General features: G+C 39.7%; 1 protein-coding gene across 4 annotated transcripts in view; it reads right to left on the bottom strand.

Moving 5' to 3' along the window:
• The window catches only part of SMCHD1 (structural maintenance of chromosomes flexible hinge domain containing 1), a 168,288-nt gene extending 156,672 nt beyond the window's left edge, over positions 1–11,616 (bottom strand). For all 4 annotated transcript variants that reach the window (XR_007455432.1, XM_049620377.1, XM_049620378.1 and 1 more), the window contains exons 1-3: positions 11,105–11,616; positions 2,382–2,457; positions 1,366–1,527 (exon numbers count right to left, since the gene is read on the bottom strand). Coding sequence is in view for 3 of the 4 variants with exons in the window: in XM_049620377.1 (XP_049476334.1) it covers positions 1,366–1,527; positions 2,382–2,457; positions 11,105–11,281 (415 nt within the window). In the remaining variant the exon portion in view is untranslated. The remainder of the gene's footprint in view (positions 1–1,365; positions 1,528–2,381; positions 2,458–11,104) is intronic.
• Positions 11,617–12,897: the final 1,281 nt, after the last annotated feature.

Here is a 12,897-nt window from a genome sequence, read left to right as displayed (position 1 = left end):
GACACTACTGACAGTAAATACAGTCAACTCTTTTAAGGAGTTTTGCTGTAAACGGGAACAAAAACTGGGCAGTAGCTGGTGCAAGTAAGTATGATGTTTTTAAGATGGGAGAAATAAGACGGTAGCTTTCTTGTATATAATGAACATCAGAGGTAATAAATATAACGGTTAGGAGTTCAAGTTCAGTAGTTCTTCCTCTGCTAGGGTTCAAATCCTGGCTCCAACACTTATTAGTAGGGTGGCCTTTGTCAAACTACCTAAAATCTCTTAGCCTCAGTTTCTTCTGCAAAGTAGGGTCATTACCTAACATTAGCTACTACATGGGATTAAGGATTAAATGAGATAATGTTCATAAAGCATTTGGCACAGAGCCTGCCACTGCAGCTGACAGTAGTAATACCAGTACTTCAGGTGAGGATGTGTACAAAGATTTAGACAAAAGAATATTCAGTCATGTGTCACATAAAAAAGACTAAAAACAACCTAAATGTCTAACAGTAGAACACTGTTCAAAGAAATTTATGTAAATAATGTATAAACACTAAAAACAAATATACACTGACATATATATTAAACATGTTCATTTTATTTTAAACAAAAAAGTAGATTAAAGAAGTATGTACCATATAAAACCACTAAAAAAGTTATGAAAGGGTCTGAAATGATAAACACCAAAGTGTAAGTGGTAGTTATATCTGTGTGGTAGAGATATGATGTTCTCTATGTTCTCTTTACTTATCTATGTATTCTAATTTCCTACAAACTATAATGCATACAACGAGAAAAATATTTTTAATAAGTTTATAATGAATATCTAAGTAGTACTGAACACATTGGCAGGATCCAGACAGAAAAGACTCTCTAAATCAACTGATTTATATAAAGGTCATTAGCAAACAATCCAAAGGTAGGATAAAAGTGGTGAGAAGTAATGGTAGAAAGAAACAAGAAATGAAGACCAGACCAAAAACCACTTACTTGTGCAGTTCAGGTATACAAATTTGTAACATAAAAAAAAAATTTTCTCAATTAGGAGAGGTCTACAGGAAGCCAGGAAGAATAAATCAGAGTATACAAGAGATGGAAAGATATGTAGGTACAATATTTCTTATACGTTAAAGTGGAAGAAATTGTAATACTAACTAGATTAGTTTTAAAAGAGAGGTATCTTTACTCTGAAGAAGACTTAGATAGAAAAAGAAACATATTGTGATAAAGAGGTTGAAGCTAGGAAGTTCACAATGACCAGTCATATCTTCTAATAAAGTAGAAACAGAATTTTTAAAAAGTGAAGGAATGCAACATGTGGTCAAGGGATAAAGTATAGTAATAGTTTGTCAAAATTAGTACAGATGTAATACTTACGCAAAGGATTTTGTCCTTCACTTGCGTAATATTCATACATGCCACTTTTAACCAGTGTGTCATAGTGAGGTAGGAAGTCAATTCGTTCTTTTGTAGCTGTAAGTAGTAACTGATTGACTGACTGTAGCAGGTATAGAGTGACTCCATCTTTAACAGTGTCATCTGTAATTAAGAAGTAATAACTTAAGTGCTACACTAGTATCAGAAACACCATGAATTTATAATTCTGAATATGCAAGTTATATCTATAAGATATCTTTAGAGATGGTACAGGCAAACCCTCAAACAATGGATCTATCTATAAATTCAGTTGTGTTTTATTAAGGATAGTACAGTGGAATTGGCCCAAATATTTCCACTCATCTACAACACTCAATTCTTAATAAGTTAAACTATCGCAGGAAATCAGACAAGGAACTAAATTCAAAAGGAATCAAGCATGAAAACTGGCAGGTCCTGGAATCTAATTGGATAAAAAAAAAAAAAAAGATAGTGGGGGACACCTGGGTGGCTCAGTCAGTTAAGCGTCTGACTTCAGCTCGGGTCATGATCTCACGGTTCGTGAGTTCGAGCCCCGCATCTGGCTCTGCGCTGACAGTACAGAGCCTGGAGCCTGCTTCGGATTCTGTGTCTCCCTCTCTTTGCCCCTTCCCCACTCACACTCTGTCTCTCTCTCAAAAATAAACATACATTAAAAAAATTAAAAAAAAAAAAGATAGTGGAAGAATCTAAGTTGGCGAGAATTAACTTCCTGAGGGCCCATGTAAAAGAAATGTGGCCAAGTATTACACAACATCTCATCTTCTGCAGCCGTAAATGACAACTATTTTTCTATAATCTTGTTTGAAAAATATGACCTCTACACAAACTGTGCACACATAATCAGTTTCCCCCTCCACTCCATGAAAGTAACCAAAATTATCAATAATTTTAGATGCTTATCTGTGTAATAAAATAGTTACTGCCCTATAATATACTAGAATATACTAAATATAAAAGCATCAAACACTGCTTACCAAAATTATCACAGGTAATTTCTTTCCTACTTGTTGTTGTAATAACAAATTTCTCTTCAGGTGAAATGCCAAGTGTCTATCCAAAATAATAGGAATAAAATCAATTATTACACAAAGGAAATAAATACATCATTCAAGTTCATAAGAATATGAAAATATTGATAGTATATCATAACCCTGTAACAATTACTGTATTTGCCTAAGAAATGTAAGTCTTAATATTTAAAAATTTTTCCTTTGCATAATTAAGGACAGCTCTACCTATTAATTACCTATTTGCTTAACAAGGTTGTTTTTTCTTCTACTGGCATATAAAAAGCCACCTAGGAACATGATGATTAGATGGAATATTTCAAAAGAATTTTAATATGAGCAGGGCCTCCTAGGCAAAAGGCATGCTATTTCATGTCAACACATAAGTAAACTCATCTGAAGGAAGCATTAACACTTATGCTCATATAAATACTTAAATACACAAAAAGTACTAGAAAAAAGGAGAAGTTAATATTTATAACACAGAGGTAAGGATAGCCATGCTATGCAGGATTTTCCGTATTAAAGAATCTCTTTAATCTATTATAACCCCTTCCAAAAGAGTAACTTTAAAAAATTAAGGCAAATTATAAATTCTGAGAGGGAATTCCAACAGGAGACAAAGAGCATCCTTAGGAAACCAAAAGCCTTCCTGAAACAAGATGAAGATCAACAAAGAGAAAAGAACAAAAAATCATGATCAAAAGGAAAAAATACAAATGAATGACCAATGAACATACAAAAAATAGACATTTTACAACTGATCAAAAAATGACAATAAGAAAAATGAGTTAACATTTCCATTAAAATTTTACATATCTTTACAATTAAAAGCCATATGCTCTTTCTAAAATTAAACAATACAACAATGTATAGTTAAGTGAAAAGACTGACTTCTGCTTTGAGTAATGATGGACTAATCTTAGACCAACTTTGCCACCAGGGTGGGACGGACAACTAGACTGATGATACTCACTCAAATCTTCAATAGCGATACTAAACCCTTATTGGTTCCCACTGAAACTTGTTAAAGCACCAACTCCTTATTCTAAACACTGACTAAAGGGAAAAAATAAAGGGGCGCCTGGGTAGCACAGTTGGTTGAGTGCTCTAGATCTCAGCTCAGGTCATGATCTCATAGCTTCTGAGTTCCAGCCCCTTGTAGGGCTCTGTGTTGACGGCATGGAGCCTGCTTGGGATTCTGTTTCTTCTTCTCTCTGCCCTTCCCCGCTTGTGTGCTCTCACGCACTCTCTCTCAAAATAAATAAACTTAAAAAGAAATTAAGGGAAAAAACACAGCATTTATCCTGCCTTTTTGGTACCAACTGTATTTAGGGGTAACCAAAGAGCTCTAATTGATGAGGCAAAGTTGTTATGTAGAGAATTCCAGCTAATAAATACAGGAGGAATGGCAATCAAAATATCACCATTAATGGATGAACTGTCAATTTTGTTATGGAGGGATCCAAGTGAAACCACCTGAATCCCACCTGAATGCTAATATGATCTTAGCACTGCTAAGAGTGGGAGAAATATTCGTTTATTACATGCCTCTTGATACAATGTAACATAAAGTACCAGCACCACCTACCTACGAGGTATTCTTTGCCTCCATACCTCAAAGAAGTTGAATCTAAATTTTGCTTATAAACCTTTAAAAATAACTTGTTTACAGGACATATGGAGATAGAACAAGTTAAATTACACCATGAAGGAGCACAAATCCATAATGTGCACTATTCAAGAAAAACCTGTTTGATTTCTTCAACAGGCAAAGGTCAAGAAAAACTGAGAAATTGGGGAAAGACAGTTGTGCTGAAATGCTCTAAATTCATAATATAAAAAAACAAATTCAACATGAGGACCCTGATGGAATCTTGATTTTAAAAAACCAATTATAAAAAGACATTTTGAAATAATCAGAGATACCTGTATATGAACAAAGCTATCAGACAATATTTTAAGATGTTAATTTTGATGGTGTGATCACAGAAATAAATCCATGTGAAAAGCTAGGAGTAAAATGAACCAAGAACTGGAATATGCCACAAAAGACAAAAATGATACTTGTGTAGTAAAATACTTGGTAACTGTTGAATCTGGATGATGAGTTAATGTGGGCTCATTATACTATTATCTCTTTATGTTTGAAGCTTTTTGTAAGAGAAATGTGTAACATAAAATATACTATAACAGACCAGTGGAAGAGAACAGTGCATCGTGATACAGACCCACATATATATACATGGAAATAGGAAGTGACATTATAAATTGGTGCGGAAAGAATAATTTCAATGAATGATACTGAAACTAGATAACTGCATAAAAATAGGTAAAATAAGATCCCCATCTTAACATACACAAAAAGAAATTTCAAGAGAACTAAAGATGCTGTATGTTAACCCAAATTTTAGAGGAGAACACAGAGGAATAATTTTGAGAAGACAGAGAAAAGGATTTCTGAAAATATACAAAAAGTGCAAGCCATAAAGGAAAAAATTAGAAAATATGAAGATACACTCATCCTCACTAGTAGAGAAATTAAAGCAACTTATTCCCATGAGGTTGGCAAAAATTTTAAGTCCTGATAATATAAAGTACAGGCCTCCACACAGGGAAACTGTTATTACACTATTAATAAATACACTATTTATACACTATTAATAAAATGATAATTAGGGTCACCTGAGTGGCTCAATCGGTTGGGCACCCGATGGCTGAGGTCATGATCTCAGGGTTTGTGTATTCAAGCCCCACACTGGGCTCACTGCTGTCAACACAGAGTCCACTTTGGATCCTCTGTCCCCTTCTCTTTCTGCCCCTCCCCCACTCATGCTCTCTCAAAAATAAATATTTATTAAAAAAAAAAAAGACTGATAATCAATACAACTATATTGAAAAACAATCTGGGGGTGTCTGGCTGGCCCTGTCTGAAGAGCATGTGACTGATGCTCTTGGGGTCGTGAGTTCAAGTCCTATGTTAGACACAGAGGTTACTTAAATAAACTGTAAAAAAAAAAAAAAAAAAAAAAAGCAATCTGGTATACTTTACTAAAATTAAAGATAATCATATCCTATAGAATTCCACCCTACAGAAATGAAGCTATGGACATAAACTGATGGGGAATAAAACTGTACTTGTTTAACAAATAAAAACTGGCTTTACAGACCTTTATTAGTTTTGTGTAATGAGTCTTTACTTTTTAGTTCACTACTACTTTATTTCTACAGTGCCCAATTGCTAGATCATGTGCTTATGTACCCTGCAGAATAAAGTCTGTTCTTACAGTTACTGAAAAACTATGTGCCAAGTTGAATTTTTAAGATTTACGTGCATCTGAATTGTATCTAATAATTCCATACACTCTCTCCATTAATCTGTTATTATTCAACTAAGATACTAAGTTTTTTGTCTTCCTTACCTATAATTCTGTATATGAGAATTATTTCTTGAAATCATAATTTTTCTCAATATTTTTAAGTCTTTGATATTTGGCAAATATAAATTACATTTTTACATAATTCATTATGCTTTTATGCAAGACGGCGTATCCTTCTCTCTATATATTTTTAGTCTAAATTCTATCTTATCAAGACATAAACTAAAGTCTTTCATGTTTTGTATTAACCTGGCCTTGAATACAGATACACTTACTCTGCCTTTCCCTATACGAAAGCAGAATAACATTCTATTTGGGCAAGAGACTTGATTAGGTTTTTTTTTTTTTAATGTTTATTTATTTGAGACAGAGAGAGACAGAGCACGAGTGGGGGAGGGGCAGAGAGAGAGGGAGACACAGAATCAGAAGCAGGCTCCAGGCTCTGAGCTGTCAGCACAGAGTCTGACACAGGGCTCAAACTCACAAACCTTGAAGTCATGTCCTGAGCCGAAGTGGGTCGTTCAACCGACTGAACCATCCAGGCGCCCCTAGGTTTTTTCATTTTTAAAAGAATACTTTGATCCCATCGTTTTCTGGGTTAATTGGTAAAGCAGACAGATCTGCCTTTAATGGGTAATAAAAATTACCTGCCTTCCATCTCTTTAGGTCACCTTCAAGCTACCTGTTGTCCAACCTTCCTCAAAAGCCAATTTTAAACTTTTCTTAACGGCTAACTAAATTGAGTCCATAAAGTCTTCAAATACTTTAAATTTCATCCATAGATTAAGTCAGAAACTACATACTTCGACCCATTGTTCTGAAACTCTGCAAACTAGCCTTTAGTTTGTCCTTTGACATTATACCTAATGTGCAGGTTTTGTCCCTGAATCAACAACAGACCAGTAACACCCATACTGCACGTGAGTGAGAAATTTCTAAGAAAAAAAAAAAAGAAGAAGAAAATTTGAGGAGTGCCTGGGTGGCTCAGGTGGTCAAGTATCCAACTTTGGCTCAGGTCATGATCTCACAGTTCGAGAGATCAAGCCCCACATCGGGCTCCATACTGACAGAGTGGAGGCTGCTTGGGATTCTCTCTCTCCCTCTCCCTGCTGCTCCCTGACCCATGCTTTCTCTCTCTCAAAAATAAATAACTTAAAAAAAAAAAACTTAAAAAAATCCGAGTGGTTACTGGTTAAAGCAGCTTGCATTACCCTAAATAACACATACCCTACCTTGCATTAAAGGAAATAAGCAGCAGCCTTTCCTCTCTTTAAGGACGTTGTCCGTATTATGAGGATTCGAAAGGAATCTAGGGAAAATTATTTCTCAAATCAAAGCTTTGCTTCACCAGCAAATGGAATGTTTTCATTTTATAGACACTGTAGTTTTTCTATCAATTATCTTTCCTTGTTTTGACCTCTAAGAAACTCAAAGCTGATTTCAAGGCTAAGCAATGGTGGAAGATATTATCAAAGTTTATTAACTCTCTTCAGGTTACTATTTTATTCCTTCCTATACCCACTTTTGCTTCTTCTTTTAATCTTCTGGAAAAATAATTTTTTTTAAGATTTTAAGTAATTTCTACACCCAACTTGGGGCTCAAACCCACAACCTCAAGAGCGAGAGTCACATGCTCCACCAAATGAGCCAACCAAGCACCCCTCATCTTCAGAACTTTTCTAAAAAAATTTTTTACATTTACTTTTGAGACACAGAGAGAGACAAAACATAAGTGGGGGAGGCGCAGAGAGAGAAGGAGACACAGAATCCAAAGCAGGCTCCAGGCTCTGAGCTGTCAGCACAGACCCCGACATGGGGCTTGAACTCATGAACCGTGAGATCATGACCTGAGCAGAAGTCAGACACTCAACCGAGCCACCCAGGAGCCCCCCAGAATTTTTAATATGTGTACCCTATGTACCAAAATTTTTTAAAAGGAAGACAGTGATTCATTTAACAGCTATAAACTAACTAGTGGTATAGCTCCTGCCCTCAACAAGCATACAGATTTTTTTAAGTATCATGGTAGAGTAACAACGTATAGTGGAACCACACAAAGAAAAAAGTAAACATCTCCTCAAAATTGGAGATGGAGGGGAAGGTTTGCATACTTGGGACTTAATGTCTGGATATATTCTGAAGAGCTAGCCAAATGAATCATCTTCTATGATTCTGCAAGGCCACAAGGGCTCAGGTGAAGTCAATAGCTGCATATCACAAGTGTAAGGGATTCTTCCAAATCTATTCCTTTTTTTTTTTTTCAACTTTCTTCTTTCCTCTTGACTGCTCCCTTCTTCCACCAAGTGAACTTTTACCAAATAACAGTTTAGAATACATAATACTGTTTAGCACTACAAACACTTATTAGTTCAAGTTTTAATGAAAAACTTTTACTTAGTGCATTATTTTGCCTCCTCCCCAACAAGGGAAATAAAGGCTGTAGTAAATAACGTGGGCACTGTGGAGATTTTTTTAAATAAAAATACAAGCTTCAGAATCAAAGAGACCTAGATTTAACCCCAGTTTCACTGCTTATTAACTGTGTAATCTTGGACTTAATTCAGTAATTTAATGCAGTTCTTCATGCAGGTAATGGAGACAAGGTTATGGGATTAGGTTACATAATCTAATGATGCTTTAAAAAATAAATTCTGCGGGGCACCTGGGTAGCTCAGTCGAGTAAGTGTCTGACTTCGGCTCAGGTCATGATCTCGCAGTCCCCAAGTTTGAGCCCCGCATTGGGTTGTGTGCTAACAGCTCAGAGCCTGGAGACTGGTTCAGATTCTGTATCTTCCTCCCTCTCTGCCCCTCCCCCCCCCAAAATAAACAAACATTAAAATTTAAAAAAAATAAATAAATTCTGCAAAAAAAGTTAGCCTTCCATTCTTTTTCCTTAACTAGTTCTTCCCTCTCCCTCTGATCAAATTTCACCTTTGTCTCTTCCAGCAGAAAAAAGTGGGAAGGAGGAGGAAAGAATTCGTCAAAAGAAAGATTTTGTTTGGTTTTCAAATTAAGATACTGAAGGAATGGAATAAATATATCTATTCCCTATAACAACTTAATTTGAGGCAAAGTGGTATAACAGAAAAAATATGGGTTCTGGGTTTGAATCCTAATTCAAGACTGTACTGTTCTACTTAAGTGAGTCACCATCTCTAAAAGTGAGTTATCACTTCTGTAATAATACTTCCCCTAAATAACAGTTACTGACACTTTTCACAAGGGAGAATTTATTTCTAAAGAGGGAGTGAATTAGTACAATGTTACTGAAAAGAAATCTGAAAATACCTATCAAGAGCTTTAAAAATATTCCTGACCTTTGATACAGAAAATTCACTTTCAAGTTTCTAAACAAAAGAAAAAGACATAAAACACGATGTATTCAAAGATGCTTATCATGGAATTACTTAAAATTGAAAGTAACGTAAATGTTGACAAAAAGAAGGGATTTGGTTATGTAAACAGCGGTACGAAACAAACTATTTCAAACTTTGATTATGAAGACTTGCATTAAAATAGAAAAATGCTGACAATATTAACTGAAAAAATAGAATGCAAACGTGCGTCACAACAATAAAAAAAAAAAAATCAGGGTAGGGTTATCTGGGTGGCTCAGTCGGTTAAGCATCCAACTTCTGCCAGGGTTATGATCTCTAGGTTTGAGTTTGAGCACTGCCTCGGGCTCTGTGCTGACAGCTCAGAGCCTGGAGCCTGCTTGGGATTCTGTGTCTCCCCCTCTCTCTGCCCCTCCCACGCTCGTGCTCTCTCTCAATAAATAAATGTTAAAAATATTTTTTTTTTAAATCGGGTAAGGATACAAAAAAATAACTCCAAGTGCTACCAGTATTTATAAATGTTATAGTAAAGGTTTCCTTTTCTCCCCCCTCTGTTCCATATTTTCTTTAACGTGCCGATATTTTTAACAATAAAAATAATGAACATAGAGTTCCCTTTTTGTGGAATGGTTTTGGAAACATTCATCAAAAAAAGATGAGCATTCATTCGGTTTTCAAATACATGGGAATCTGCTACTTCCAGGCACGGAATGAATGCACTGTTTATAATTTTGGCATTTGCCATGTGCCAGGCACAGTTCTAGACACTGGGAATACAGCCGTGAACAAACCAAAGTCCTTGCTCTTAAGTCGCTCTTATTCTACAGATATTGATTTCAATTATCTCAGCAACTACACAGAGTTGTGTGTCTAGAACAGTACTAAATCACCAGCCTCACCAAATTAAAACAATGCTTCAACACAAAGTTCTCTTTCCTTGGAAGCTAAGTAGCTTTGTAGCTTAAAAAGAACTTCATGTGGTTAAAACAGCACAGGGCTGTATCCTTTCTTTAAAGCTCAGGCACCACCACCGCCACATATCTAGAAGACACTTGACAGTTTAAAGTAGCTTTTCCTACACAATCAGTAATTTTTAGAGCAAACTAACACAGTCGAGATACATATACAAATATATATAGCCACACATATACACATCTCACACACACACATACATACACTGTATATACACACTATATATATAGTGTGTGTGTGTATATATATATATATATATATACACATATATATATATACACACACACATACACACACACACACCCTTCTTTGATGTTTCACAGCTACGCACAGACACCTTTCGAGCTAGTTCTAAAACTCTCAAGGGCTACGGTTCAGAGAACCAGAAGGGCAGCTCCACCTGCGAAGCTAACTCGGACAAGTGCTTCCACCAGGGAAAGAAGGACCTTGCCAGGGCGGGCCCACAAACCTCCTTGACAGGACGACCGGGGAAATTATTGGATCATTTAATGAACCTGAGGCAAACCGACTCCAGGAATTTCAGAACTCCCAACCATCGCAAGTCATAACAGAGCCATCGGGTTACAACTCTGTTCTCTATTTTAAAACAAAAAGTTCCTCACGAAAGAGACACAGTGACTTTTCCCTCCTGGAAGATGGGTTTAGAGTACTAAGGGCTTAGAGTACTAAGGTCGCCACGGGCCAATTAAACGCGAGGTTAAGAAATCCCGGGCAGCGAGGGCCACCCCGACCCCAACCCCGTAAAAGGGCAGGGGGAGGCCCACGGAGTTGCTGGCTCTACACTCCCAGGCCGAGGCTGGGACCAGCCCAAGGCTTCCAGCCGCCCGGCCACGGGCATGGCGGGCACCCGGCAGAGAGAAGCCAAGGCCGCAGAACTAGGGCCAGGTGACAGGTTTATTGCCCTTGGTGAGCAAGTTGAGTGTCTCGTCACCTTCCCAACCCAAACTCTACCCGCGCATCCCTCCTCGGACCCTTGGCGTACCTGACACACAGAGGCGCGGAACCTTGCGTAGTCCGAGCGCTCCTCGACCTGCAGCACCCGGTCCCCGAGCTCGGACTCCTTTTCCCGCCGGTCAAACAAGTACACCGTCCTGCAGCCGTCGCCTCCGCCGTCCTCTCCAGTTCCCACCGAGGGCCCGCCGCCGCCCGCCGCTGCCATATTGGGGGAAAGGAGAAAAAACGGCAGCGCCGGCCTCTACCGCGGCCGGCTCGGGGCCGAGGTGCAGGCTCCGCTCGGCGCCTTTAGCTCCAGCCCCCGGGGCGGCGCGAGGCCTCTAGCCCGGCGCGCTGCAGCTCCTCCCTCAGTGGCGGAGGCGGCGGCCGAGCAGCGCCGGGCGCGAGGATCACCCGGGAACCGATTCAAACGAGCTCCTGCTCCTGCACACGTCACTTCCGCGGCCCGTCGATCCCGGGGAGAAGGGGGCGCGCAGCGCGCTCTCCGTATGGCCGGGACCCGCGCCCGCCGCCTTCCACGCGAGCTTCGCAGCGCAACCCACGACCAGGGCCGCCGACCGGACTGTGGCGCAGGAGGAAGAAGGGCCTTTCGCGGCGCACAGGAGGCGGGGCGAATCCGGCAGGCCGCGCGGGCGGGGCGGGGCTTCAGCGGCTGCCTCCCTGGACCCGCCCCTTTCGCCCTCCAGAAGTTGGGAGGGAAGCGCGGTTCCTTGTGGGCGCCTGCGCTCTGGGGGGCGACCCATTTCCCAAGAAGGAGAGCTAGTGCGGAGACCTGCGGCAGGGGTCTTCCGAGTGGTTGTTTTCTCCTGGCCGAGAATGTCCTGGTACATTCCCGCCTCAGCGTGACCCCGACCGACTCTCCCTGGCCTCGAGCTCCCGGGGCTGCGGCGGTGGTGCCCGGGCCAGGGCTGCGTCCTCTGCGCCCTGGTCGCCTGAATGCGGAGGCTGGAAGAGGTTGGGCTGGCGGGCCTCGGGCGTCGCTGGGTGGGATTTCCTACGTAGCGAGCACGTGTGTCCCCACGCGGAGAAAACAGACGCCCAGGCACCTACGCCACCTTTTCCACCCCATTTGCTAGTGGTTCTTTGTGGGCTCCAGTGTGGGCCACTGAGACAAAGCTGGTCCCTGAGAACGATCGAACCTAGGTTCTCTGACGTCACTGTGGCCTTCCCTCAGGCGGCCTCTGAGGGTCCCGAAATGTCTGCGATTCTAAACCTTCCCACTGAACTGGCCAGACCTTCACGGCAGCGGTCTTGTTGCCAAAAATTGTGAATGAGAACACCTATGCCAAAGGATTAAGTTACGTAATTTTAGCAAAATGCTTACCATATAGTCTGCTTTCATAAAAGTCTTTATTGCCTTTCATTAAACATGCTTACCGCCGGTAGTGCCCTAACTCAACAACAAATAAAAATGTCATTGTTGGGAGGACTCAGTCATTTATTCTCCAATTCTTTTTTTTTTTTTTAATTTATTTATTTTTGAGAGAGAGAAGGAGACACAGAATCTGAAGCAGGCTCCAGTCTCTGAGCTGTCAGCACAGAGCCTGCAGGCTCCAACCTACAAACGGTGAGATCATGACCCAAGACCAAGTTGGGCTTTGAGCCACCCAGGCGCCCCTACTCTCCAATTCTTAAAAATGTTTAGTGAATATTTTGTACTTGAGAGTGACATTTAAATTCCCAAATCCCAAAGTAGCAGACTGTGATTTTTCAATTCTACAAAAATTTCGGGTAATTATTTAGTATATTTTCCGTTTTACTAGGTTTGGAAAGATCTTCATGGTTAATTATATAGATGGATTATTATCATTAATTATGTTA

Source organism: Panthera uncia, assembly GCF_023721935.1.
Source record: "Panthera uncia isolate 11264 chromosome D3 unlocalized genomic scaffold, Puncia_PCG_1.0 HiC_scaffold_8, whole genome shotgun sequence".
NCBI lineage: Eukaryota > Metazoa > Chordata > Mammalia > Carnivora > Felidae > Panthera > Panthera uncia.
Note: the sequence above shows the minus strand (reverse complement) of the source record. Positions and strands in the feature narration are given on the sequence as shown.